This window comes from Pseudophryne corroboree, chromosome 6, assembly GCF_028390025.1.
Source record: "Pseudophryne corroboree isolate aPseCor3 chromosome 6, aPseCor3.hap2, whole genome shotgun sequence".
NCBI lineage: Eukaryota > Metazoa > Chordata > Amphibia > Anura > Myobatrachidae > Pseudophryne > Pseudophryne corroboree.
The window spans coordinates 56,097,573-56,125,162 of NC_086449.1; the positions used below are offsets into that span (position 1 = coordinate 56,097,573).

Sequence of the window (27,590 nt, forward strand, 5' to 3'; positions counted from 1 at the left end):
CTTCTAGCAGCCTTACACTACCTTCTCTTCCCCCCAGCCTCACCCTAACTCTCTCCTGCAGCCCAACTCTAATCCTCGCTCCCCGCATTCTAACCCTCACTTCCAGAAACCTAATCCTAACTCTCTTCCCGGCATCCTAACCCTAACTTCCCCTCCCCTCTGCACAGCCTAACACTCGCTCCCCGCATCCTAACCCTAACCCTCCCTTCTAGAAACGTAATCCTAACTCTCTTCTCCGCAGCCTAACCCTAACCTCCCATCCCCGCAGCCTAACCCTCTAATTTTTGGACAAATTCAGGGGTCACTTCTCTCTGCTCATCCTCCTGGACCTCTCTGCTGCCTTTGACACTGTGGATCATCCTCTCCTCCCCCACATCCTCCAGACCATTGGCCTCTTCAGCACTGTCCTTACTTGGTTCACCTCTTACCTCACTAACCACTTCTTCTCGGTTTTTGCCTCCGGCTCCACCTCACCTCCTTCCATCCTCCCCATCAGTATCCCACAGGGCTCTGTCCTGGGCCCCCTTCTCTTCTCCCTGTACACCTCATTCCTGGGTGCGCTGATAAGCTCCATCGGTTTTCAATACAACCTTTATACTGATAATATGCAATGCAACTATACCTCTCTTCTCCTGACCTCTCCCTCTCTGTCCTCTGTCGGGTATTCAGTTGTCTCTCCGCCATATCCTCCTGGATGTCTGAACACTCCCTGAATCTCAACATGGACAAAACCGAACTCATCATCTTTCCCTCAGCCAGGGTCTGCACCCTCCCTAATATCTCTGTCACTGTTGACAACACCAGACAACAAATCCTCCCTGTTCCCCAACTCCGCTGCTTGGGCGTTACTATTGACACCTCCCTCTCCTTCACCTGCCGCGTTCAGTCTTTGGCTCAATCCTGTCGGTTCCAGCTATGCAAAATTGCTCAGATTAGACCATTCCTCTCCCAGAGTGCGACCAAACTTATTATCCACTCACTGGTCATCTCACGGCTCCACTATTGCAACATTCTCCTCACTGGCCTCCCATGCTCCCATCTCGCTCCACTCTGATCTGTTCTCAACTCCGCAGCTTGAATTATGTTCCTCTCCCGCCGCTCCACATCTGCCACTCCTCCAAAACCTGTACTGGCTCCCATTCCCATACAGAATCCTCTTCAAACTCCTCAACCTAACGTGCAAGGCCCTCCCTAACTCCACTACTCCCTATATCTCCAACCTCATCACCCTACATACTCCCTCCCACCCATTGCGGTTGGCCAATGACCGTTGTCTATCCTCTACCCTGGTCACTGCATCCCATGCACGAATCCAAGATTTTACCCATGCTGCCCCCCCTTCACTGGAACGAGCTCCCTCGCTCTATTAGACCTTGCAAAGCTTCAACCGGGCACTGAAAACGCCCCTGTTCATCAAAGTATACTCTTCCACATAACCTAGTTTCGAGGCCACTCTCCCAACCCACTACCTCAAGCCTTGACCATCTATGCCTCACTTACTTCCTACCTTTAGGCCGACTCTTGCTTGCTTACACCTCATGCCACCTGTCTGTCCCCCCACCCCCTAGATTGTGAGCTCCTTGGAGCAAGGCCCTCTTCCCTCCTGTTCTCAGAACCCTCTTCTCTCACACTTCAGTTACAGCGGATGTCTCTACCTGCATCTCCTGCCCGCAGTGGTATGACGGCTACTCCTTTGCTTCCTTTCATCTCGGTTGTAGTTTGTACGGAGAATTGTGTTGCTAATTGTTACCTGTGCTCTGTGTTAGTTTTTCTGTTACTGTAATGTAAAGCTCCGTGTACCCTGTATGTACAGTGCTGCAAAACACTTGTGGCGCCCTATAAATAAAATGTAATAATAATAACCCTCCCTTCCAGCACACTAAAGGTGCATACACACGGTGAGATATTGACTAAGTGCTGATTTTGACTTTGCGATTTCCCTTAATCTCCCCAGAGCGCAGAACCAGTGATTGACTATCTTTACTTGCGATTTTGACTATGGGGGTGAGTCAGATCTGATCACTGGGCTGCAGACTTTACTGTCCTGCGTTCGGATAGTCGCCTCCCCCAAGGGGGGTGTAAATCTCCCATGGAAATGTGCGATTCCATGGGTACGCAGAGCTGCAAAATTCCATTTTATGCAGTCTCTGCGCTGCCCAGGACTTACTCCTACAGTGCGATGAGAACAGGCTGATCGGGGCCGGAGCTGACATCACACACCCTCCCTGAAAACGATTGGGAACGCCTGCGTTTTCCCTGACACTTCCAATAAACCGTCAGTTACCACCCACAAGTGGCTTCCTTCTGTCAATCACCTTGCAAACGCCCATGTGATCTGTTTTTTCACACCATCCTGCCACTGACCGGCGATGCCCTTTGTTGTTGTCCGACGCGCGTGTGCATTGCGGTGTATACGCATGTGCGGTTACTTCCTGACTGCCCGCTGTGCAAAAACGCAAATCAGCAATCAGGTCTGAATCACCCCTAATGTGTACGATTTTTACTATACTATATACAGTTTTGACTTATGGGTGTAATTCTGAGTTGTTCACAGCAGCAAGTTTGTTAGCAATTGGGCAAAACCATGTGCACTGCAGGGGGAGCAGATATAACGTGTAGAGAGAGTTAGATTTGGGTGTGTTATTTTGTTTCTGTGCCGGGTAAATACTGGCTGCTTTATTTTTACACTGTAATTTAGATTTCAGTTTGAACACACCACACCCAAATCTATCTCTCTCTGCACATGTTATATCTGCCCCCCCTGCAGTGCACATGGTTTTGCCCAACTGCTAACAAAGTTCCTGCTGGGATCAACTCAGAATTAGGCCCTAGACTAGAAACTAGATTGTACACAATATAGTAAAAGTTGCCTTGCCTGCACAGTCTATTTTTTCTTGTGATACCGACACCACGGGAGCTCACATCGGTATCGCAAGCTGTGTACACATTGGGGCTTATTCAGACCTGATCGCTGCTGGGCATTTTTGCACAGCGGGCGATCAGGTCTGAACTGCGCAGACCCCGCAGTGTGCCGGCGCATGCCAGAGATTGACAGGCAGAGGCAGTCGCTGGGCAGGAGGGAGTGGGCCGGCGGCGATGTACCGCCATTTTGGGGGCGAGGTCCGGGCAATGCAGGCATGCGGGGGTAACTGCTCTGGTAGGGAGCTACTCTTTAGGTAGAAAAGCATCGCCGCCGTGCGATACTTTTGTACCTGTGCGGGGAGGGGGACAGAGCCAGACATGTGGGGCGGACTAGCCCTGTGGTGGGCGTCCCCCCGCATGTCAGGGTGGCTGATTGTAGCCGTGCAAAATTTTGCACGGCTACGATCAAGTCTGAATTATCCCCATAGTGCGATATGTGCTAACTTTTCTTATGATTTTGACTATATAGTCAAATGGTAAGCACACATTGCATCATGTGTATGCACCCTATCCCTTTTCCCCCACAGCCTAACCCTAACCCCAGAGCCGTAACTAGACTTTTTGGTGCCCTGTGCCAGAAAGAGAATTTGCGCCCCCCATTTTTTTCAATGAGGACATAAGGTGCATGCCTCGTGGGGAAGGGGCATGACAAGACTGATCCCAGCCCATGATATGATGCCCCTTCCCACACTTTAGAGGTATTATACAGTATATATCAAATAGAAACAAAAAATATAAACCTCCCTAGTGCATGTAGCGCAAGAGCATGTAACAGGAGAGAACAAGAGAAAATCAAAATAAAATATGTACGTCCCTGTTTTAAGACTGTAGAATCAGGTATTTGATTTTCAGGTTCTCCAGACAGATGATGTTCAATATAGATGTCACAACGAGGAATATGAAAATAAAGAACATAAGAACCAATGTGTAGTATTCCACATAAGAATTTGTTTCAATCCCAAAATTTCTTAAGATTAATATGGATGAAATGACTATTTGAATACGGTGCGTACCCCAAAACTCACAAAGGAGAGTGGTGTACAGGACACATAAAGGTTTCTTTTACGATCTATAGATTTTCATATGTGGCGTACCGAAACTCACACTTGTAGATGTGGTAAGAATCCTATAAAGGTATCTTTAGTTCGTCTTCACAGCCAGAGATCGTTAAGTTGATCTCATACACCCACGTATGAGATCAACTTAACGATCTCTGGCTGTGAAGATGCAGGCAGTCTTAAAACAGGGACGTACATATTTTATTTTGATTTTCTCTTGTTCTCTCCTGTTACATGCTCTTGCGCTACATGCACTAGGGAGGTTTATATTTTTTGTTTCAATTGTGTATGTGGAATGTGGTGACATTCATTTTTAAACCTTTAAGTGTTAAAGCAGCATTGCGCCATCCAGGTACACTATCCTTTTTTCCTGTTATCTTAGTATATATCAAATAGTTAGAATTCTCTAGCTTAGAATTAACTACCTTTCTATGCAAGGGCAGATAGCTCAATGAATAAATTGTCTGACTGCAGTGTCACATGCAATGGGTTTGAATCCCAGGTATGTCAGCATCTTGAAATGTAATAAAGGACAGTGCAAGCGGATAACAAAGAAATCTCAAGTTCAGTTCCTAAATGTTGAATAGATATTAGCAACAGAAGGGGTCAGGGTAGGAGACAGTGGCGGTCAGGAGATGCTGGGCTTCAAAAAGTGGGGAAGCTGCAAGTGAAAATAAAACAGATAAATTGACAAGTGCTGCCAACAGCGCCCCCTAGCCTGCAGCGCTATGTGCGGTGCCCCCTCCGCACACACCTAGTTACGGCCCTGCCTAACCCTCACTTGCAGGATTCTGGCACCGGCATTCTGACTGATGTAATGATTCCGGCGTTGGTTTTCTGACCAGCGTCATCCCGTGCACATGTTGGCAACTACATTCCCTGCTGGCATTGGGCTGTTGTAATCCAGCAGTATTATCGTCATTCATTATCATCAGTGGCGAATCTCCCATTAGGCACGTGAGGCGCCTACCTAGGTACAAAATATTTCCACTGTACTGTACCATATGCCATTATGAATGGAGTGTAAATTGGTAGGACATTCATACTGGCTTTTTTTCTTTCTTAATTTTTTGGTTAAATTGGCTATCATCAAATGAGGGCTTGTAACCAATCATAGAAAATAATAAAATTATGAGGGGGGAGGGGCAGCCATTACTTTTGCGCCTAGGGGCGCCCTCACCCCTAAATCCACCCCTCATCATACGTATAAGTCTGTACAATTATTTTACCATGGAGAAGCAAATTTTGCATTTAGATGTCTGACTCTGCATGAGCCCCAATATCCATACAAGAATCTACTGGTACTTACAGATGGAGGACTCTGGAAGGAATTTACCAGGCCGTCTCCTGATTGGCTTTGGCTCAAAGATAAATTTGCAGCACTCCAGAAACACTCGCACACATTCTCCGGCCTCCAGGACGTACTCCTTCCTCTTGTCGCATGTATACCCCATCGGGTTCTCCTGCATGCCATCCTCACAGCACCGCCGCAGACGTTCATCTTCATATTGACGTGCTGGTGTGAGAGGCAGGAATTAACATCGATCTTACTTATGTTTTATTCCTTTTTTTTAAATTACTTATATAAAGTATATTTAAGGTGCAGTGGTTTCCAAACTGTGTACCGTACCACCATGGGGTGCCTCTGAAATCATAATTTATTCCACATAGGCAGGGTATAGCAAGGTAAGATTGCAGGGACAGTGTATATGGGCTTAGTTTTGACTTAATTACACTTAAGTATTAATTTTATAGAAATTAAGGGGTCCATTTATCAACGAGTGATAAAACTCATAGTGAATGATAAAACTTACTTCATATGATAAATGGTTCTCCAGCCAATCAGCTCCCAACTGTTATTTTTCAAACTTATGACAGTTAGGAGCTGAACACATGACAGTTGGGAGTTGATTGGCTGGAAGCACCATTTATCATATGCAATGAGTTTTATAGACAGCGGAGGCGAAACTGATGTGAACAACTAAATAGTCTTTGTAACGTGCTGCGTAATTTTATTAACTGTTGATAAAAAAACAGTAGAAATACAGTGACTTTTTACGAAAAAATATTCTATATATGGCCTTCAATATATAGCCACGGATGACAATCGTTATGTGTGGAACCATACATTACCATTTCCATATAATAGTGCAGGGTATGGGCCCCCCTGGACCCATTCTAGATCTACGCCAAAACTTTTACATTAATGTTTTGTGAGTGTACTATTTTGTGATGAACACAGTCAGAAAATAGTAGACACCTACGTAATTTAGTGTTGTAGACACTCCAGCCATACAGCCTTAACCAGGAGCTTGGGTTTATTGCAATGCACAGGAATTGTACAGCTGTTCCCACAGTTACATAGACAAGTAGTGGAGATGGAGCAGAGCATACAGCAGACCAGCATACCAAATCTGCCCCATACTGTATAAACGGGTTGTGTTTAGCAAACTGGCTGCTTGGATGCCGCTGGTCATGTGAACGACTCCGGAATCCCGACATCACTCAGGCCACCGGCGCTGGATCACGAAGGTGAGTATCAGGGTACGGGATAGGGCTTAGAGGGGTGGGGGGTTAGAGTAAGGCACTATGGGAGGATTAAGGTTAGGCACTGAGGGAGGGCCCTAGCCACCACCCCCTGTGGGTTAGCAGTAGTCATCACCCCCCCGGGCAGGGATGGACTGCCCATCTGGCACTTCTGGCAAATACCTGAAAGGTCGATGGGTTGGTGGGCCAGTCCGGTTAACAAAGAGCCGGGAACACTGCTCCTGGCTCTCTGTTTTGTCCCCCGCTGCTGCCCATAGTGCCCGTTGCTAAGCAATATGGGAGCATGCCGTGAGTCCATGCCCCCTGACTCGCGGTATGCCCCCATTTGCAGTGTCCGCGCACCCTGTTGCTAAACAATATGGGGGCATGACGCGAGTTGTCGCCCCCTGACAGAAAGAGGCCCCAGTCCGTCCCTGTCCCCTGGGGGGTTAGTCCTAGCCATCACCCCCCGGGGATGACTACTAGGGTCTAGGCCATGAATGTACCCAATCAGATTGACATATGTCTTCCCCTAGGGTTCTGGGCGGATAGGACATAACCCATGCTTTATTCGCCAACCTCTATTCACCTTGCTCCCCAGATCTGGGGCACTGGAGCTTTCCCTGGTATCTTAGGAGGCCAGTCAGACAGAGAGCCACCAAGGAAGAAAGAGGATCAACTGGCTGTAAACTGTGATACTCCAGTGGGCAATATTTACTCTGCAATACTTGCATAACTTAATAAATGTGTACTACCAACTGACCATCCTATTTCCAGAGCAGTTCCAAACTGAGCTTCCACCATAGAATGAGACATGATTTAGCATCTCTGGGACCGGTGTGTGTTTGATAAAGGGCAAGAGACTGGACTATTAATGGTGAGGCCATAAATATGGCAGAATATTGATCAGTCTTTGCAACATACAAACAGTATCAAAGCAGCATGAACCCAAAATCTCAATCCAGGAATGAGTGACCTACAGTAGAACTTTGATAAATACCTTTTTCAGTTTTTTGTTTGGTTATTATCCCTGAGCGCTTCCTTCTCTTAGGCTCTTCACAACGCAGCTCTGTAAAGAAATCACAATAGATCGATTCAGCCACAGAATCACCTCAATCTAAGGCAAGTTAGGTACAGGTGGAAGAATATTAGATCCGGGGACAGAATAAATTTATTCCCTAACGTATGTCAAAATTATAGCTTGGTGTAAAATAAATGTATTTGGGATAGATGAGACTAGTTGAAGGTTGACTATGGGGAAATGGTGTCAAAACAGCAAAAGTACTAAACTAAAAACCATAGCAACGCCTGACTTTAACCTCTACACCCAGTCATGACCACATCTTCTGTGGCATTATCATTGATCACCAGTTGCAGGTGTCAAAATCCTCACACTAACATGTCAGATAACAAGATCTGTCATGGTATTCATCCTTCCCTTGTTTACAAATGTTTTGAGTGTTCAACTCCTATTCTTTCATCAATTTTTAGCAACCCGTTTCCATTTGACTGCCCTCTTGTCTCCAGAACTCACCTTGTCTTTCTGGATTTTTAAGACCTGTGGTGGACTGCACAGAGAGCCCAGCATCCGTAAACACCCCTGCATTGTCCACTCCACCACCGGGTGTGCAGCCTAGATCACCCCGTTCCACCTCCTTCCAAATCTAAGGAAAACCAACATATGCGGACAATCATCCTCATCCTCTTTCCCATAGAGTGCCATTTTTCTGATTGAATAGGTAAAAAAATTTGCAATCAAGCATTTACCACCAGTTGTTAGCTTCTCACCTTGTCTTGTGACATCCGATACTTTTTGTTCAGGACAAAGACAGCCTTGTCCACAGCCACCAGCCCAACATTGGCTCCAGGTTCTCCTGTGAGCTTCAGATTCAAAGACGTTCCAGGTTCAGGGTCCAAAACTGGATTTCTGGTGTCTTGAGACAGTTCGAGCTACCAGATAGGAGATATGATGCTTACTGTACATTGGGCCTTTATGTCATATGATAAAATTTTCTAGACATCATGATAACAGAGGTCTCTCAAATCCAAAATGCTCGGGACCAGAGGTATTTTGGATATCGGATTTTATTTTAATTTTGGAATATTTGCATAATGAGCTATCTTGGGGAAGGGAGCCAAGTTTGAACACAAATTTAATTTACAGGATATTTCATATACACCTTATACACATAGCCTGGAGATAATGCTATACAATATTTTTAATAATTGTGTGCATAAATTAAAGTCATCACTATCTTAGTGTTACGAGCCGCTGCGGCTCGTTCCTCCCTGCGTTTCCAGCTGTCCAGGATGCTTGGTCACTTCCGATGCACAAGCTCCGGCTACAACAGAAGGTTACTGGGAATTTTCATGCTGCGTCTGGATGAGATCAAGCAGCAAGTGTGGTGTTGCAGCTGCATTTTCATTAGTTTCTCCCTGGTTGCCTTGCTTCCTATTTAAACACAGGAAGTTCCCTCGATACATGCCAGTTACAGTTCCTGGTTCCTAAAGTCTGGTTTCTATTGTACCTTTGTTGGTTCCTGAGCAGGGCCCAATTAAGGATTGTGGGGGCCCAGGGGCAACTAAGTTGTGGTGGACCCAACTAAAAATATTGCTGGCAAACATGACCACCCACCCCCATGCGCACACATCTGCTACTACAATGCATGCCACTGTGATAATTTATATAGGTACAGCACATTGGGGCACTGGGACACACACAAAACACACACACACAAAACGTACCCATCTTGACCAGTCACGGAGCAGCAGGAAGTAGGCAACCGGGAGAGTGCACGCAGTGCAGACTCAGCTCCTAGTCCTTCAACATTTGCAATGGCCGTGGGCAGCTCTAGGACAGTGTCTCCCGGGATATTACTTCATTATACTGCGAGACTGTCTGCAGTGAGGCGCTCTTTGGCGGCCGCTGCAAAGGAACAGTTGAGCCACCAAAGAGGAGATGGAATGGAGACATAGCTAAATGCTGAGCTCTGGTTCTAATAATAGCAGTATGTGGGGGGCCCAGAAAGTGTGGGAGCTCTGGGACGACCGCTGATGTCCAGCTCTGTTCCTGAGAACGCTCTGAATTCCTGACCTGCTCAACACTTGTCAGTGTCCCGTTTGGCTGGAGCCATTACTACCCAGCCGAATCCTGAATTCCTGACCTGCTCAGCACCTGTCAGTGTCCCGTTCGGCTGGAGCCGTTACTTTACAGCCGAATCCTGTATTCCTGGCAAGCTCCGCACCTGCCAGTGTTCTGTATGGCTGGAGCTGTATCACTTAACTGAATCCTGTACTACTGCCCTGCTGAAACACTTGCCACTGTATGGCTGAAGATGAAACCACTCAGTTGAATTCTGTACTTCTGGCCTGCTCACGTCTGCCAGTGTCTTGTACGGCTAGTGCCGTAATTACTTAGCTGAATCCTGAACTTCTGGCCAGCTCGAATATCTGCCAGTATCCTGTGGCCACTGGACCGATCACATAAGATCTTACTGTCTTGAGCATAAATCCGTGCGGTCACCTAAGTAACGGTGAACTCACTAGCTCTATGGGAACAGCGGATGACTGTTAATGGTTGATGACCTTGCCAGTTGTGACTCTAAGGGCGGGATGTACTAAACAGAAAATGTGGTAAACTCCCGTTTACCGCATTTTCCTGATGTACTAAACCCCGGCCAGCAGGTCAGCGCCACAGAGGGGTTGGCCAGCTTTTGCTAGGGATACCCCATAGAAGCCTATGGGCTTCTCTCCGCAGCGCTGTGCGAGTGATTCGATCGGATCCCTCCCAGCAAGCCTTGCGCCCGCCCCTGTCACCCTGCGCATGCCGAATCCCGGAAGTCAGGAAGCCGCTGCACATCGCGGAGGACAGCTCTTATCGGAAGAGCTGTCCTGCGCAATGCTAATCGCATATGTAGGTACATATGACATTAGCATCGTGGCATTGAGCGCTAATGTCTATTAGTACATCTCGCCCTAAGGGTCTTATGTAAATCAGGTCTGGTGAACAGTAGCAGTCAGTCACTCTCAAAAAATTTCTGTATTTTGGAATAGTCCGTATTTTGGAATTTTGGATATGGGAGACTCAACTTGTACATATCTAGCACGTCATTTCTGATGGGGGAACGTTTGATGAATTCATTATCGTAGAATCTGAACAGCAGTTGATTAATCAGTTCAAATAATTGATTCTTCTTGATGTCCCTCCTGCTAGATGTGTTTCTGGTATGTTTTTTGGTTTCCTTCTAGCACATTTAGAAATTTTTATGGTTCATATAGGCACTGTAAAACACAACACAATCTACTTCCTGTCCTATTTCCTCATATGTTACTGTGGTTTGTAGCCACTCTTTTGTAATATTATTATTATTATTATTATTATTATTAGAGATGAGCGCCTGAAATTTTTCGGGTTTTGTGTTTTGGTTTTGGGTTCGGTTCCGCGGCCGTGTTTTGGGTTCGAACGCGTTTTGGCAAAACCTCACCGAATTTTTTTTGTCGGATTCGGGTGTGTTTTGGATTCGGGTGTTTTTTTCAAAAAACACTAAAAAACAGCTTAAATCATAGAATTTGGGGGTCATTTTGATCCCAAAGTATTATTAACCTCAAAAACCATAATTTACACTCATTTTCAGTCTATTCTGAATACCTCACACCTCACAATATTATTTTTAGTCCTAAAATTTGCACCGAGGTCGCTGTGTGAGTAAGATAAGCGACCCTAGTGGCCGACACAAACACCGGGCCCATCTAGGAGTGGCACTGCAGTGTCACGCAGGATGTCCCTTCCAAAAAACCCTCCCCAAACAGCACATGACGCAAAGAAAAAAAGAGGCGCAATGAGGTAGCTGTGTGAGTAAGATTAGCGACCCTAGTGGCCGACACAAACACCGGGCCCATCTAGGAGTGGCACTGCAGTGTCACGCAGGATGGCCCTTCCAAAAAACCCTCCCCAAACAGCACATGACGCAAAGAAAAAAAGAGGCGCAATGAGGTAGCTGTGTGAGTAAGATTAGCGACCCTAGTGGCCGACACAAACACCGGGCCCATCTAGGAGTGGCACTGCAGTGTCACGCAGGATGTCCCTTCCAAAAAACCCTCCCCAAACAGCACATGACGCAAAGAAAAAAAGAGGCGCAATGAGGTAGCTGTGTGAGTAAGATTAGCGACCCTAGTGGCCGACACAAACACCGGGCCCATCTAGGAGTGGCACTGCAGTGTCACGCAGGATGTCCCTTCCAAAAAACCCTCCCCAAACAGCACATGACGCAAAGAAAAAAAGAGGCGCAATGAGGTAGCTGACTGTGTGAGTAAGATTAGCGACCCTAGTGGCCGACACAAACACCGGGCCCATCTAGGAGTGGCACTGCAGTGTCACGCAGGATGTCCCTTCCAAAAAACCCTCCCCAATCAGCACATGATGCAAAGAAAAAGAAAAGAAAAAAGAGGTGCAAGATGGAATTGTCCTTGGGCCCTCCCACCCACCCTTATGTTGTATAAACAAAACAGGACATGCACACTTTAACCAACCCATCATTTCAGTGACAGGGTCTGCCACACGACTGTGACTGATATGACGGGTTGGTTTGGACCCCCCCCAAAAAAGAAGCAATTAATCTCTCCTTGCACAAACTGGCTCTACAGAGGCAAGATGTCCACCTCATCTTCACCCTCCGATATATCACCGTGTACATCCCCCTCCTCACAGATTATCAATTCGTCCCCACTGGAATCCACCATCTCAGCTCCCTGTGTACTTTGTGGAGGCAATTGCTGCTGGTCAATGTCTCCGCGGAGGAATTGATTATAATTCATTTTAATGAACATCATCTTCTCCACATTTTCTGGATGTAACCTCGTACGCCGATTGCTGACAAGGTGAGCGGCGGCACTAAACACTCTTTCGGAGTACACACTTGTGGGAGGGCAACTTAGGTAGAATAAAGCCAGTTTGTGCAAGGGCCTCCAAATTGCCTCTTTTTCCTGCCAGTATAAGTACGGACTGTGTGACGTGCCTACTTGGATGCGGTCACTCATATAATCCTCCACCATTCTATCAATGTTGAGAGAATCATATGCAGTGACAGTAGACGACATGTCCGTAATCGTTGTCAGGTCCTTCAGTCCGGACCAGATGTCAGCATCAGCAGTCGCTCCAGACTGCCCTGCATCACCGCCAGCGGGTGGGCTCGGAATTCTGAGCCTTTTCCTCGCACCCCCAGTTGCGGGAGAATGTGAAGGAGGAGATGTTGACAGGTCGCGTTCCGCTTGACTTGACAATTTTGTCACCAGCAGGTCTTTCAACCCCAGCAGACCTGTGTCTGCCGGAAAGAGAGATCCAAGGTAGGCTTTAAATCTAGGATCGAGCACGGTGGCCAAAATGTAGTGCTCTGATTTCAACAGATTGACCACCCGTGAATCCTTGTTAAGCGAATTAAGGGCTGCATCCACAAGTCCCACATGCCTAGCGGAATCGCTCCCTTTTAGCTCCTTCTTCAATGCCTCCAGCTTCTTCTGCAAAAGCCTGATGAGGGGAATGACCTGACTCAGGCTGGCAGTGTCTGAACTGACTTCACGTGTGGCAAGTTCAAAGGGCATCAGAACCTTGCACAACGTTGAAATCATTCTCCACTGCACTTGAGACAGGTGCATTCCACCTACTATATCGTGCTCAATTGTATAGGCTTGAATGGCCTTTTGCTGCTCCTCCAACCTCTGAAGCATATAGAGGGTTGAATTCCACCTCGTTACCACTTCTTGCTTCAGATGATGGCAGGGCAGGTTCAGTAGTTTTTGGTGGTGCTCCAGTTTTCTGTACGTAATGCCTGTACGCCGAAAGTGTCCCGCAATTCTTCTGGCCACCGACAGCATCTCTTGCACGCCCCTGTCGCTTTTTAAAAAATTCTGCACCACCAAATTCAAGGTATGTGCAAAACATGGGACGTGCTGGAATTGGCCCAGATTTAATGCACACACAATATTGCTGGCGTTGTCCGATGCCACAAATCCACAGGAGAGTCCAATTGGGGTAAGCCATTCCGCGATGATCTTCCTCAGTTGCCGTAAGAGGTTTTCAGCTGTGTGCGTATTCTGGAAAGCGGTGATACAAAGCGTAGCCTGCCTAGGAAAGAGTTGGCGTTTGCGAGATGCTGCTACTGGTGCCGCCGCTGCTGTTCTTGCGGCGGGAGTCCATACATCTACCCAGTGGGCTGTCACAGTCATATAGTCCTGACCCTGCCCTGCTCCACTTGTCCACATGTCCGTGGTTAAGTGGACATTGGGTACAACTGCATTTTTTAGGACACTGGTGAGTCTTTTTCTGACGTCCGTGTACATTCTCGGTATCGCCTGCCTAGAGAAGTGGAACCTAGATGGTATTTGGTAACGGGGGCACACTGCCTCAATAAATTGTCTAGTTCCCTGTGAACTAACGGCGGATACCGGACGCACGTCTAACACCAACATAGTTGTCAAGGCCTCAGTTATCCGCTTTGCAGTAGGATGACTGCTGTGATATTTCATCTTCCTCGTAAAGGACTGTTGAACAGTCAATTGCTTACTGGAAGTAGTACAAGTGGGCTTACGACTTCCCCTCTGGGATGACCATCGACTCCCAGCGGCAACAACAGCAGCGCCAGCAGCAGTAGGCGTTACACGCAAGGATGCATCGGAGGAATCCCAGGCAGGAGAGGACTCGTCAGAATTGCCAGTGACATGGCCTGCAGGACTATTGGCATTCCTGGGGAAGGAGGAAATTGACACTGAGGGAGTTGGTGGGGTGGTTTGCGTGAGCTTGGTTACAAGAGGAAGGGATTTACTGGTCAGTGGACTGCTTCCGCTGTCACCCAAAGTTTTTGAACTTGTCACTGACTTATTATGAATGCGCTGCAGGTGACGTATAAGGGAGGATGTTCCGAGGTGGTTAACGTCCTTACCCCTACTTATTACAGCTTGACAAAGGGAACACACGGCTTGACACCTGTTGTCCGCATTTCTGGTGAAATACCTCCACACCGAAGAGCTGATTTTTTTGGTATTTTCACCTGGCATGTCAACGGCCATATTCCTCCCACGGACAACAGGTGTCTCCCCGGGTGCCTGACTTAAACAAACCACCTCACCATCAGAATCCTCCTGGTCAATTTCCTCCCCAGCGCCAGCAACACCCATATCCTCCTCATCCTGGTGTACTTCAACACTGACATCTTCAATCTGACTATCAGGAACTGGACTGCGGGTGCTCCTTCCAGCACTTGCAGGGGGCGTGCAAATGGTGGAAGGCGCATGCTCTTCACGTCCAGTGTTGGGAAGGTCAGGCATCGCAACCGACACAATTGGACTCTCCTTGTGGATTTGGGATTTCGAAGAATGCACAGTTCTTTGCTGTGCTGCTTTTGCCAGCTTGAGTCTTTTCATTTTTCTAGCGAGAGGCTGAGTGCTTCCATCCTCATGTGAAGCTGAACCACTAGCCATGAACATAGGCCAGGGCCTCAGCCGTTCCTTGCCACTCCGTGTGGTAAATGGCATATTGGCAAGTTTACGCTTCTCCTCCGACAATTTTATTTTAGGTTTTGGAGTCCTTTTTTTACTGATATTTGGTGTTTTGGATTTGACATGCTCTGTACTATGACATTGGGCATCGGCCTTGGCAGACGACGTTGCTGGCATTTCATCGTCTCGGCCATGACTAGTGGCAGCAGCTTCAGCACGAGGTGGAAGTGGATCTTGATCTTTCCCTAATTTTGGAACCTCAACATTTTTGTTCTCCATATTTTAATAGGCACAACTAAAAGGCACCTCAGGTAAACAATGGAGATGGATGGATTGGATACTAGTATACAATTATGGACGGGCTGCCGAGTGCCGACACAGAGGTAGCCACAGCCGTGAACTACCGCACTGTACTGTGTCTGCTGCTAATATATAGACTGGTTGATAAAGAGACAGTATACTCGTAACTAGTATGTATGTATAAAGAAAGAAAAAAAAACCACGGTTAGGTGGTATATACAATTATGGACGGGCTGCCGAGTGCCGACACAGAGGTAGCCACAGCCGTGAACTACCGCACTGTACTGTGTCTGCTGCTAATATAGACTGGTTGATAAAGAGATAGTATACTCGTAACTAGTATGTATGTATAAAGAAAGAAAAAAAAACCACGGTTAGGTGGTATATACAATTATGGACGGGCTGCCGAGTGCCGACACAGAGGTAGCCACAGCCGTGAACTACCGCACTGTACTGTGTCTGCTGCTAATATATAGACTGGTTGATAAAGAGATAGTATACTCGTAACTAGTATGTATGTATAAAGAAAGAAAAAAAAACCACGGTTAGGTGGTATATACAATTATGGACGGGCTGCCGAGTGCCGACACAGAGGTAGCCACAGCCGTGAACTACCGCACTGTACTGTGTCTGCTGCTAATATATAGACTGGTTGATAAAGAGATAGTATACTCGTAACTAGTATGTATGTATAAAGAAAGAAAAAAAAACCACGGTTAGGTGGTATATACAATTATGGACGGGCTGCCGAGTGCCGACACAGAGGTAGCCACAGCCGTGAACTACCGCACTGTACTGTGTCTGCTGCTAATATATAGACTGGTTGATAAAGAGATAGTATACTCGTAACTAGTATGTATGTATAAAGAAAGAAAAAAAAACCACGGTTAGGTGGTATATACAATTATGGACGGGCTGCCGAGTGCCGACACAGAGGTAGCCACAGCCGTGAACTACCGCACTGTACTGTGTCTGCTGCTAATATAGACTGGTTGATAAAGAGATAGTATACTACTAATATTATATATACTGGTGGTCAGGTCACTGGTCACTAGTCACACTGGCAGTGGCACTCCTGCAGCAAAAGTGTGCACTGTTTAATTTTAATATAATATTATGTACTCCTGGCTCCTGCTATAACCTATAACTGGCACTGCAGTAGTGCTCCCCAGTCTCCCCCACAATTATAAGCTGTGTGAGCTGAGCAGTCAGACAGATATATAATATATATAGATGATGCAGCACACTGGCCTGAGCCTGAGCAGTGCACACAGATATGGTATGTGACTGACTGAGTCACTGTGTGTATCGCTTTTTTCAGGCAGAGAACGGATATATTAAATAAACTGCACTGTGTGTCTGGTGGTCACTCACTATATAATATATTATGTACTCCTGGCTCCTGCTATAACCTATAACTGGCACTGCAGTAGTGCTCCCCAGTCTCCCCCACAATTATAAGCTGTGTGAGCTGAGCAGTCAGACAGATATATATAATATTATTTATATATAGATAATAGATGATGCAGCACACTGGCCTGAGCCTGAGCAGTGCACACAGATATGGTATGTGACTGAGTCACTGTGTGCTGTGTATCGCTTTTTTCAGGCAGAGAACGGATTATAAATAAAACTGGTGGTCACTGGTCACTATCAGCAAAACTCTGCACTGTACTGAGTACTCCTAATGCTCCCCAAAATTAGTAAATCAAGTGTCTCTCTAATCTATTCTAAACGGAGAGGACGCCAGCCACGTCCTCTCCCTATCAATCTCAATGCACGTGTGAAAATGGCGGCGACGCGCGGCTCCTTATATAGAATCCGAGTCTCGCGATAGAATCCGAGCCTCACGAGAATCCGACAGCGTCATGATGACGTTCGGGCGCGCTCGGGTTAACCGAGCAAGGCGGGAAGATCCGAGTCGCTCGGACCCGTGAAAAAAAACATGAAGTTCTGGCGGGTTCGGATTCAGAGAAACCGAACCCGCTCATCTCTAATGCACACACAATATTGCTGGCGTTGTCCGATGCCACAAATCCACAGGAGAGTCCAATTGGGGTAAGCCATTCCGCGATGATCTTCCTCAGTTGCCGTAAGAGGTTTTCAGCTGTGTGCGTATTCTGGAAACCGGTGATACAAAGCGTAGCCTGCCTAGGAAAGAGTTGGCGTTTGCGAGATGCTGCTACTGGTGCCGCCGCTGCTGTTCTTGCGGCGGGAGTCCATACATCTACCCAGTGGGCTGTCACAGTCATATAGTCCTGACCCTGCCCTGCTCCACTTGTCCACATGTCCGTGGTTAAGTGGACATTGGGTACAGCTGCATTTTTTAGGACACTGGTGACTCTTTTTCTGAGGTCTGTGTACATTTTCGGTATCGCCTGCCTAGAGAAATGGAACCTAGATGGTATTTGGTACCGGGGACACAGTACCTCCAACAAGTCTCTAGTTGGCTCTGCAGTAATGATGGATACCGGAACCACGTTTCTCACCACCCAGGATGCCAAGGCCTCAGTTATCCGCTTTGCAGTAGGATGACTGCTGTGATATTTCATCTTCCTCGCAAAGGACTGTTGAACAGTCAATTGCTTACTGGAAGTAGTACAAGTGGGCTTACGACTTCCCCTCTGGGATGACCATCGACTCCCAGCAGCAACAACAGCAGCGCCAGCAGCAGTAGGCGTTACACGCAAGGATGCATCGGAGGAATCCCAGGCAGGAGAGGACTCGTCAGAATTGCCAGTGACATGGCCTGCAGGACTATTGGCATTCCTGGGGAAGGAGGAAATTGACACTGAGGGAGTTGGTGGGGTGGTTTGCGTGAGCTTGGTTACAAGAGGAAGGGATTTACTGGTCAGTGGACTGCTTCCGCTGTCACCCAAAGTTTTTGAACTTGTCACTGACTTATTATGAATGCGCTGCAGGTGACGTATAAGGGAGGATGTTCCGAGGTGGTTAACGTCCTTACCCCTACTTATTACAGCTTGACAAAGGGAACACACGGCTTGACACCTGTTGTCCGCATTTCTGGTGAAATACCTCCACACCGAAGAGCTGATTTTTTTGGTATTTTCACCTGGCATGTCAACGGCCATATTCCTCCCACGGACAACATGTGTCTCCCCGGGTGCCTGACTTAAACAAACCACCTCACCATCAGAATCCTCCTGGTCAATTTCCTCCCCAGCGCCAGCAACACCCATATCCTCATCCTGGTGTACTTCAACACTGACATCTTCAATCTGACTATCAGGAACTGGACTGCGGGTGCTCCTTCCAGCACTTGCAGGGGGCGTGCAAATGGTGGAAGGCGCATGCTCTTCACGTCCAGTGTTGGGAAGGTCAGGCATCGCAACCGACACAATTGGACTCTCCTTGTGGATTTGGGATTTCGAAGAATGCACAGTTCTTTGCTGTGCTGCTTTTGCCAGCTTGAGTCTTTTCATTTTTCTAGCGAGAGGCTGAGTGCTTCCATCCTCATGTGAAGCTGAACCACTAGCCATGAACATAGGCCAGGGCCTCAGCCGTTCCTTGCCACTCCGTGTGGTAAATGGCATATTGGCAAGTTTACGCTTCTCCTCCGACAATTTTATTTTAGGTTTTGGAGTCCTTTTTTTACTGATATTTGGTGTTTTGGATTTGACATGCTCTGTACTATGACATTGGGCATCGGCCTTGGCAGACGACGTTGCTGGCATTTCATCGTCTCGGCCATGACTAGTGGCAGCAGCTTCAGCACGAGGTGGAAGTGGATCTTGATCTTTCCCTAATTTTGGAACCTCAACATTTTTGTTCTCCATATTTTAATAGGCACAACTAAAAGGCACCTCAGGTAAACAATGGAGATGGATGGATTGGATACTAGTATACAATTATGGACGGGCTGCCGAGTGCCGACACAGAGGTAGCCACAGCCGTGAACTACCGCACTGTACTGTGTCTGCTGCTAATATATAGACTGGTTGATAAAGAGATAGTATACTCGTAACTAGTATGTATGTATAAAGAAAGAAAAAAAAACCACGGTTAGGTAGTATATACAATTATGGACGGGCTGCCGAGTGCCGACACAGAGGTAGCCACAGCCGTGAACTACCGCACTGTACTGTGTCTGCTGCTAATATAGACTGGTTGATAAAGAGATAGTATACTCGTAACTAGTATGTATGTATAAAGAAAGAAAAAAAAAACACGGTTAGGTGGTATATACAATTATGGACGGGCTGCCGAGTGCCGACACAGAGGTAGCCACAGCCGTGAACTACCGCACTGTACTGTGTCTGCTGCTAATATAGACTGGTTGATAAAGAGATAGTATACTCGTAACTAGTATGTATGTATAAAGAAAGAAAAAAAAACCACGGTTAGGTGGTATATACAATTATGGACGGGCTGCCGAGTGCCGACACAGAGGTAGCCACAGCCGTGAACTACCGCACTGTACTGTGTCTGCTGCTAATATAGACTGGTTGATAAAGAGATAGTATACTCGTAACTAGTATGTATGTATAAAGAAAGAAAAAAAAACCACCGTTAGGTGGTATATACAATTATGGACGGGCTGCCGAGTGCCGACACAGAGGTAGCCACAGCCGTGAACTACCGCACTGTACTGTGTCTGCTGCTAATATATAGACTGGTTGATAAAGAGATAGTATACTCGTAACTAGTATGTATGTATAAAGAAAGAAAAAAAAACCACGGTTAGGTGGTATATACAATTATGGACGGGCTGCCGAGTGCCGACACAGAGGTAGCCACAGCCGTGAACTACCGCACTGTACTGTGTCTGCTGCTAATATAGACTGGTTGATAAAGAGATAGTATACTCGTAACTAGTATGTATGTATAAAGAAAGAAAAAAAAACCACGGTTAGGTGGTATATACAATTATGGACGGGCTGCCGAGTGCCGACACAGAGGTAGCCACAGCCGTGAACTACCGCACTGTACTGTGTCTGCTGCTAATATATAGACTGGTTGATAAAGAGATAGTATACTCGTAACTAGTATGTATGTATAAAGAAAGAAAAAAAAACCACGGTTAGGTGGTATATACAATTATGGACGGGCTGGCGAGTGCCGACACAGAGGTAGCCACAGCCGTGAACTACCGCACTGTACTGTGTCTGCTGCTAATATAGACTGGTTGATAAAGAGATAGTATACTCGTAACTAGTATGTATGTATAAAGAAAGAAAAAAAAACCACGGTTAGGTGGTATATACAATTATGGACGGGCTGCCGAGTGCCGACACAGAGGTAGCCACAGCCGTGAACTACCGCACTGTACTGTGTCTGCTGCTAATATATAGACTGGTTGATAAAGAGATAGTATACTCGTAACTAGTATGTATGTATAAAGAAAGAAAAAAAAACCACGGTTAGGTGGTATATACAATTATGGACGGGCTGCCGAGTGCCGACACAGAGGTAGCCACAGCCGTGAACTACCGCACTGTACTGTGTCTGCTGCTAATATATAGACTGGTTGATAAAGAGATAGTATACTACTAATATTATATATACTGGTGGTCAGGTCACTGGTCACTAGTCACACTGGCAGTGGCACTCCTGCAGCAAAAGTGTGCACTGTTTAATTTTAATATAATATTATGTACTCCTGGCTCCTGCTATAACCTATAACTGGCACTGCAGTAGTGCTCCCCAGTCTCCCCCACAATTATAAGCTGTGTGAGCTGAGCAGTCAGACAGATATATAATATATATAGATGATGCAGCACACTGGCCTGAGCCTGAGCAGTGCACACAGATATGGTATGTGACTGACTGAGTCACTGTGTGTATCGCTTTTTTCAGGCAGAGAACGGATATATTAAATAAACTGCACTGTGTGTCTGGTGGTCACTCACTATATAATATATTATGTACTCCTGGCTCCTGCTATAACCTATAACTGGCACTGCAGTAGTGCTCCCCAGTCTCCCCCACAATTATAAGCTGTGTGAGCTGAGCAGTCAGACAGATATATATAATATTATATATAGATAATAGATGATGCAGCACACTGGCCTGAGCCTGAGCAGTGCACACAGATATGGTATGTGACTGAGTCACTGTGTGCTGTGTATCGCTTTTTTCAGGCAGAGAACGGATTATAAATAAAACTGGTGGTCACTATCAGCAAAACTCTGCACTGTACTGAGTACTCCTAATGCTCCCCAAAATTAGTAAATCAAGTGTCTCTCTAATCTATTCTAAACGGAGAGGACGCCAGCCACGTCCTCTCCCTATCAATCTCAATGCACGTGTGAAAATGGCGGCGACGCGCGGCTCCTTATATAGAATCTGAGTCTCGCGATAGAATCCGAGCCTCGCGAGAATCCGACAGCGTCATGATGACGTTCGGGCGCGCTCGGGTTAACCGAGCAAGGCGGGAAGATCCGAGTCGCTCGGACCCGTGAAAAAAAACATGAAGTTCTGGCGGGTTCGGATTCAGAGAAACCGAACCCGCTCATCTCTAATTATTATCCTTTATTTATATGACCCCAAAAGGGGTCTGCAGTGCATTGCGTAAAACAAAAATAGTAGAAGTGCAATTAAACAGAAGAAAGAAGTGCAAAAGAATTAGTGGTCTATTTATCAAGTAATACAGTATATCCCCCTACAACACCCTTTCCTGGAGATACTTACAAATATTAATTATCCACTGGATGTATCTACAGGGGACAGCAGGAGATATCTAATATCTGCTGCTATCTCCCGTTATCGATTGAAAAAGCAGAGGCTTAGTTGCCCTATTTTATACACAGAATGAAAGTTGCTCAATCGATTTATTGGCCTATCACAAGTGCATGTTTTCTTGTTTCGATTACCCTCTCTGATTGATAATAATTGATTGAGCAACTTCAATTCTGTGTATCAATGTTCTGAGAGACAGGTATGGGATCAGTAGCTGGAGGGTATGTTGATACTTGTAGTGCTATATTGGAGGTAACGGGGTGCCCCCAGGTGAGTTGACCACAGCAGAGATGCCTTGCTGTGGCTGGTGGCTTACCATTTGTTTGCAAATGTATGGAACTGAGATCTCTGCATTGCTATTAACATGTAGGGTGTATGGGTGGGGAATGTAATAGGGTGTGACAATCAGGAAGTGAGAGATTTTGTGAGAGTTCTCCTGTTTTTTTTTAAAGTGGCAGTCATTTACATGGCAAAATCAACCTGATGATTAAAGTGGAGGGGCAGACAGACAGGGTAGACAGTGAGCGAGAACACGGAGCTCATTGTTGAGATGCGAGCTTTTAGACTTTAATAAAGAAGCAAGTTTTGAGGGCGGGTTTGAAGCTTTGGAGAAAGGTGAAGAGTTCCAGTGGTAGGGGAGTAGCATGGGTGAAGTCTCTGAGGCGTGTGTGGAAGGAGGTGATCATCTGGGAGGAGAAGCAGCAGATGTTGTATCAACTGTGTTAGGAGAACGTACCAGTCCCTGCTGGAATTGGGAATGCCTGCATTTCATGTTAATGATATACCCTATGTTACTACTTCCTCTCAGCCAATGAAGCATCTTACCTTCCTTATGCAAGAAGTCTCCGTATCAATCCAGACAGAGTCTGAGACAATCTCCTTGGTACCAGGCACCATATAATACGCCAGAATGCGGAAGGACGGGATGTACTTCTTTGTGACCACCAGTGACAAGACCGTAATGGAGTGCTCAGGATCTCTTGCTTGACGGTCCATTTCTAGAACCCGACCTCTACTCAGGACCTGAGAGGAGAACATGGTATAGATAATCTCTAAGAACGATGGGAAGAAGGTCAGAAACCAGAACGTGATGCAATGTAGAACATCTTACCATGTAGGTGATGTGCTTGATGCTTCTCTGGACGATGACATCCTTGTTCTTTATGTGGAACTGCACGCTTATAGTGTCACTCTCTTTCACCTGCGTTGACTGTACACCAATATGCAGGAAGTTCCCTGACCCCCCTTGTGGCCTGTAAGCCATCACCGTCAGTGAGCCTGTGGTCTGTCTACGCTCAGGAACACCTGCAGCATTTGTTCTCACCTAAAATAAACCAGATCATCAGCTTAGGACAACCTTTGGCAATATCTACACATATTTATTCCACTAGTGAAATTTTGGTTATATTTTTTTGGAGACCGACTGGGACCACAAGCACTTGCCAGAACTTTCATCTCCTGGTCATTCGAGCCAGCGTTCATGATGAATTCAGCACTTCCGTCTGTGCTGGTTGTTACACATGCGCCGTCCACTGTACACACCGGAATACGGGATGCTGGGAGGCCATTAGGTGTCTGCAGTGAAAGCTGGAAGTGGAAACAGAATACAGATATGAGTAACACAACTCAACCCGTTTGTACTGGTCTAATGTATACATTAAGAAATGGAATAATGTGCATGCTGCAGGTGTTTATCAATGGTGACAGGCAGGGCCGGACTGGGACCAAAAATAGGCCCTGGCATTTTTGAAGCACACAGGCCCACCTCGGTGTCAGCATCTGACTCCTCCCCTTACTATTCCCGACTCCTCCTACTTCTTAGTCTATGCTCTTACAAATATAAATTAATATTATAACAACATACAAGTGTACATCATTCTGTATTAAAATACACACAACCATTGGTTGAAGTGGAAATGTTGAAGTGGGGATATGGAAAAATAAAGGTTGTAACTAAGCGTGCGCACTCCAGAAAAGAGGCGTGGACACGTACGCATTTGCCAGAAGTGCCAGATGGCCAGTCCGGCCCTGGTGACAGGTAATGCTTTGCGTCTCTGTAACCTCCCCACCAGCTGCCATTGTTTTCCCTCTATACCTCTACACCTCTTACAGGCATATTCAATTACGTATGGGTTTTCAGAAATTTTTTGGTATTTTTGGTATTTACACATATTTATTTTTCTCCAAAAATCCAGCCTCATTCATTTCTAAGCTGGACACAATTCCTGAGATGCGCAGTCCAGTGGTAGTTCCAGAGGTGGGGCTTCAGCACAGTCCAAAATTAAAATAGAGGAGCCACACCAACTGCCAGTGAGTCCCACCTAGTGATGTTTGGCAGCATTCGGGTAGCAGTACATGTGGCTTCTCTGTCTGAAATTTGGACTGCGCTGCTGATCAACCTCTGGAGCCACCTCTGGTGCAGTCTCTGTCCCAAGCAGTTTTAACCCATGTACAAGAACATACCCATGGAAAAAAGCGCTATCATGTAAAATTAGGCAAGTGGTTTTCCAAAGACCAGGAAAATGGGCACACAATGCCCCTCTACTTTAATGTGGTGTGACGATTCCCTGATGTCCTCACCTTTACCAAATATGGCAGACCAGGCTTGAAATATTTGGAGGACTTGGTGAAAAGTACTTTGAATGCCGTATTAACCACAGGGATGTCAGTCTTCTCTGCTTCCACCAGGTCGCTGCCTGTAAGAGACATGTCCCACCACTGTTACCATCCATCTCATGTATCCGCACCTCTGGGGAAAATGATCTTCCTCTCATACAGTACCTGCATTTGTTAATATGACCACAGTGACATAGAGAGAACTTCCGAGGAGAAAGGTTGGGTCCGGGTAACGGCTGGTGATCATGTGGCGATGTAGGGTCGCCTTTCCGCTCCCCTTCGTCACCTGTTAGGACAATTAACATCAAGTGATAAAAAAAACAAAAACACAAAAACAAAAATCGATAAATGATCCAGGACCTGCAATAATTTTAGATGTGTCTACCACTCTTGATATAAACCCTGTAAAAGGAGCTCTCAACCTTGTTTGGTTAGAGCGCAAGCTCTGTTGACAAATCAGCTTCATGAATTAGCCCAGATGATGAGTTTTATGGGGACACCCAGGCAATGCTCTTACTAGCAGAAATGTAAGAGGTTCCACTTTCCCGTCTATCTCCTCACTCTTCTCCATTCAGTGATTCCATACCTAACTCCTCATATCATGTTTGTATGTACAACTGTCATTAGCATTTACAATTGGAATGTTTATTGCCAGGGCCACCTGAATATCATTGTAGGCCCTGGGCAAAGCAATGCACTGGCGCTCCTACACACCCATTCAATGGGAAACACTTATAAAACCAAATCATAACTTGCCCCTTCTGCACAGTCTCTCTACACGCTTCCATACAGTGAATGGCTGTCAGCACTCTGATTGGTGAATAGCTCTAGCCTTCCACCAATCAGCATGCTTACAGACATTCACTGTCTGGCTGCAGACTGGAAGGCAGCTAGAGAATGCCCAGCCACTCTGATTGTGTGACCACCCCTAGCCCACGCTTAAAGGCCCCATGAATTGTGGGCCCCTTGGCAGTTGCCCCGTGTTCCTATATGTTAAGGTAGCCCTAGCTATTGCTATGAGTTGTCTTCTGAGATATCTCCCTTGTTTTTGCCTATATAATTCAACACACATTGACCTAACCCACTCTTGGAATCCCCATCTCCTGAGATGTCCCATTCTCCTCTGAGCTCCTCACTAGATTCTCATACAGTGTCTTATGTGTTATAATGTTTTACCGTGATGTTGGTCAGAGAATCCGGGAAATTCTGTTTCTTATTGTTAACAATTACTCCAAAAATTGCATATCCAGAGCCATCCACTTCCTTCCCATGCAGAAACCTGGAAAAGAGGGACACCACGTACAGGGACATAATTAGTCAATGAACAAAATCATTGTTCAATTAAATAAAGAGAAACTAAGGGGGCAATTCAGACCTTGGCCTAATTCAGAGTTGATCGCAGCAGCAAATTCGTTAGCAGTTGGGCAAAACCATGTGCACTGCAGGGGGGGGGGGGCAGATATAACATGTGCAGGAAGAGTTAGATGTGGGTGGGGTATGTTCAAACTGAAATCTAAATTGCAGTGTAAAAATAAAGCAGCCAGTATTTACCCTGGACAGAAACAAAATAACCCCCCCCCCCTGCAGTGCACATGGATTTGCCCAACTGCTAACAAATATTGCTGCTACGATCAGGTCTGAATTACCCCCCTGATTGCTAGGGTGCATTTTTTTGCATCCCTGCGATCAGGTAGTCGCCGCCTACAGGGGGAGGGTATGGAGTGTGTGCAGGTGTGCAATCGCATTTGTAGCAGAACTGCACAAACATCAGTTTCTGCAGTTTCTGCTCAGCCCAGGACTTACTCAGCCGCTGCGATGATCGGGGCCGGAGCTGACGTCACAACACCTCCCTCCAAACGCCTGGTCTCTCCTGCGTTTTCCTGGACACTCCTTGAAAACGGTCAGTTGCCACCCACAAATGCCCTCTTCCTGTCAATCTCCTTGCGATCGCCTGTATGTTCAGAAATTTTGAACCATCCCGTCGCTGACTGACGATCCCCGTTGCTGCGGTCCGTCATGCTTACGCATTGCGGTGCATACCCATGCGCAGTTCAGATCTGATCGCAGGCTGTGAGAAAACTCAGCCTAGCGATCAGGTCTGAATTACCCCCTAAATACTAACACAAGCTGCCACCTTGGGCTTTACACCTCTCCCCACCCAGGGGAAGAAAAGTAGTGAGAGCCCCGTCCAGCGCCGTAACTACGTGTGTGCCAGGTGTGCCTGGCACACAGCACAGTTGCCCTGAGGGCGCACGGCCAGCGGCTTGTAATGAGTCAAATTGACTCATTACAAGCTGCCTGTTCTGTGCTCTGTGCGCCCGTGCGCCGCGCTGGAGGAGAGCAGCAGCGCCGGAGGCAGGGAAGGAGGAGGAGGGAGGGGGACTGGAGCCGCAGCAGCGCTTCCCTCATCCCAGCATTCACAGCGGCGGCCAGCCAATGCGGAAGGAGAGGGGACTGCTGCAACGGTGCCTCTACCAAGCACATAGCGCTGCTGCGGCTCCAGTTCCCCTCCCTCCTCCTCCTTCTCCGCTGCCTGCACCGAGGGATCTGCCAGCACGAGGAGCCTGACTGCCAGCGGGGAGAGATGGTAAGTATCTCTCTCTCTCTCTCTATTCTGTCTGCCACAATGTGTAAAAAGGGGGACTGGCTACCGTAATGTGTAAAAAGGGGGATGCTGTCTGCCGTAATGTATAAAAAAGGGGACGCTGTCTGCCGTAATATGCAAAAAGGGGGACTGTCTGCCGTAATGTGTAAAAAGGGGACGCTGGCTACCGTAATGTGTAAAAAGGGGGACGCTGTCTGCCGTAATGTGTAAAAAAGGGGACGCTGTCTGCTGTAATATGTAAAAAGGGGGACTGTCTGCCATAATGTGTAAAAAGAGGGATGCTGTCTACCGTAATGTGTAAAAAATAAGACGCTGTCTGCCGTAATGTGTAAAAAGGGGACGCTGTCTGCCGTAATGTGTAAAAAGGGGGACGC

The 27,590-nt window shown here is 46.7% G+C and overlaps 1 protein-coding gene across 1 annotated transcript in view; it reads right to left on the reverse strand.

Moving 5' to 3' along the window:
* The window catches only part of LOC134936115 (complement C3-like), a 159,736-nt gene that overhangs the window by 54,842 nt on the left and 77,304 nt on the right, over positions 1-27,590 (reverse strand). The window contains exons 8-17 of the mRNA XM_063931025.1: positions 25,788-25,890; positions 24,777-24,897; positions 24,576-24,691; positions 23,439-23,582; positions 23,107-23,319; positions 22,821-23,018; positions 8,295-8,456; positions 8,041-8,170; positions 7,507-7,575; positions 5,290-5,496 (exon numbers count right to left, since the gene is read on the reverse strand). Coding sequence (XP_063787095.1) covers positions 5,290-5,496; positions 7,507-7,575; positions 8,041-8,170; positions 8,295-8,456; positions 22,821-23,018; positions 23,107-23,319; positions 23,439-23,582; positions 24,576-24,691; positions 24,777-24,897; positions 25,788-25,890 — 1,463 coding nt within the window. The remainder of the gene's footprint in view (positions 1-5,289; positions 5,497-7,506; positions 7,576-8,040; positions 8,171-8,294; positions 8,457-22,820; positions 23,019-23,106; positions 23,320-23,438; positions 23,583-24,575; positions 24,692-24,776; positions 24,898-25,787; positions 25,891-27,590) is intronic.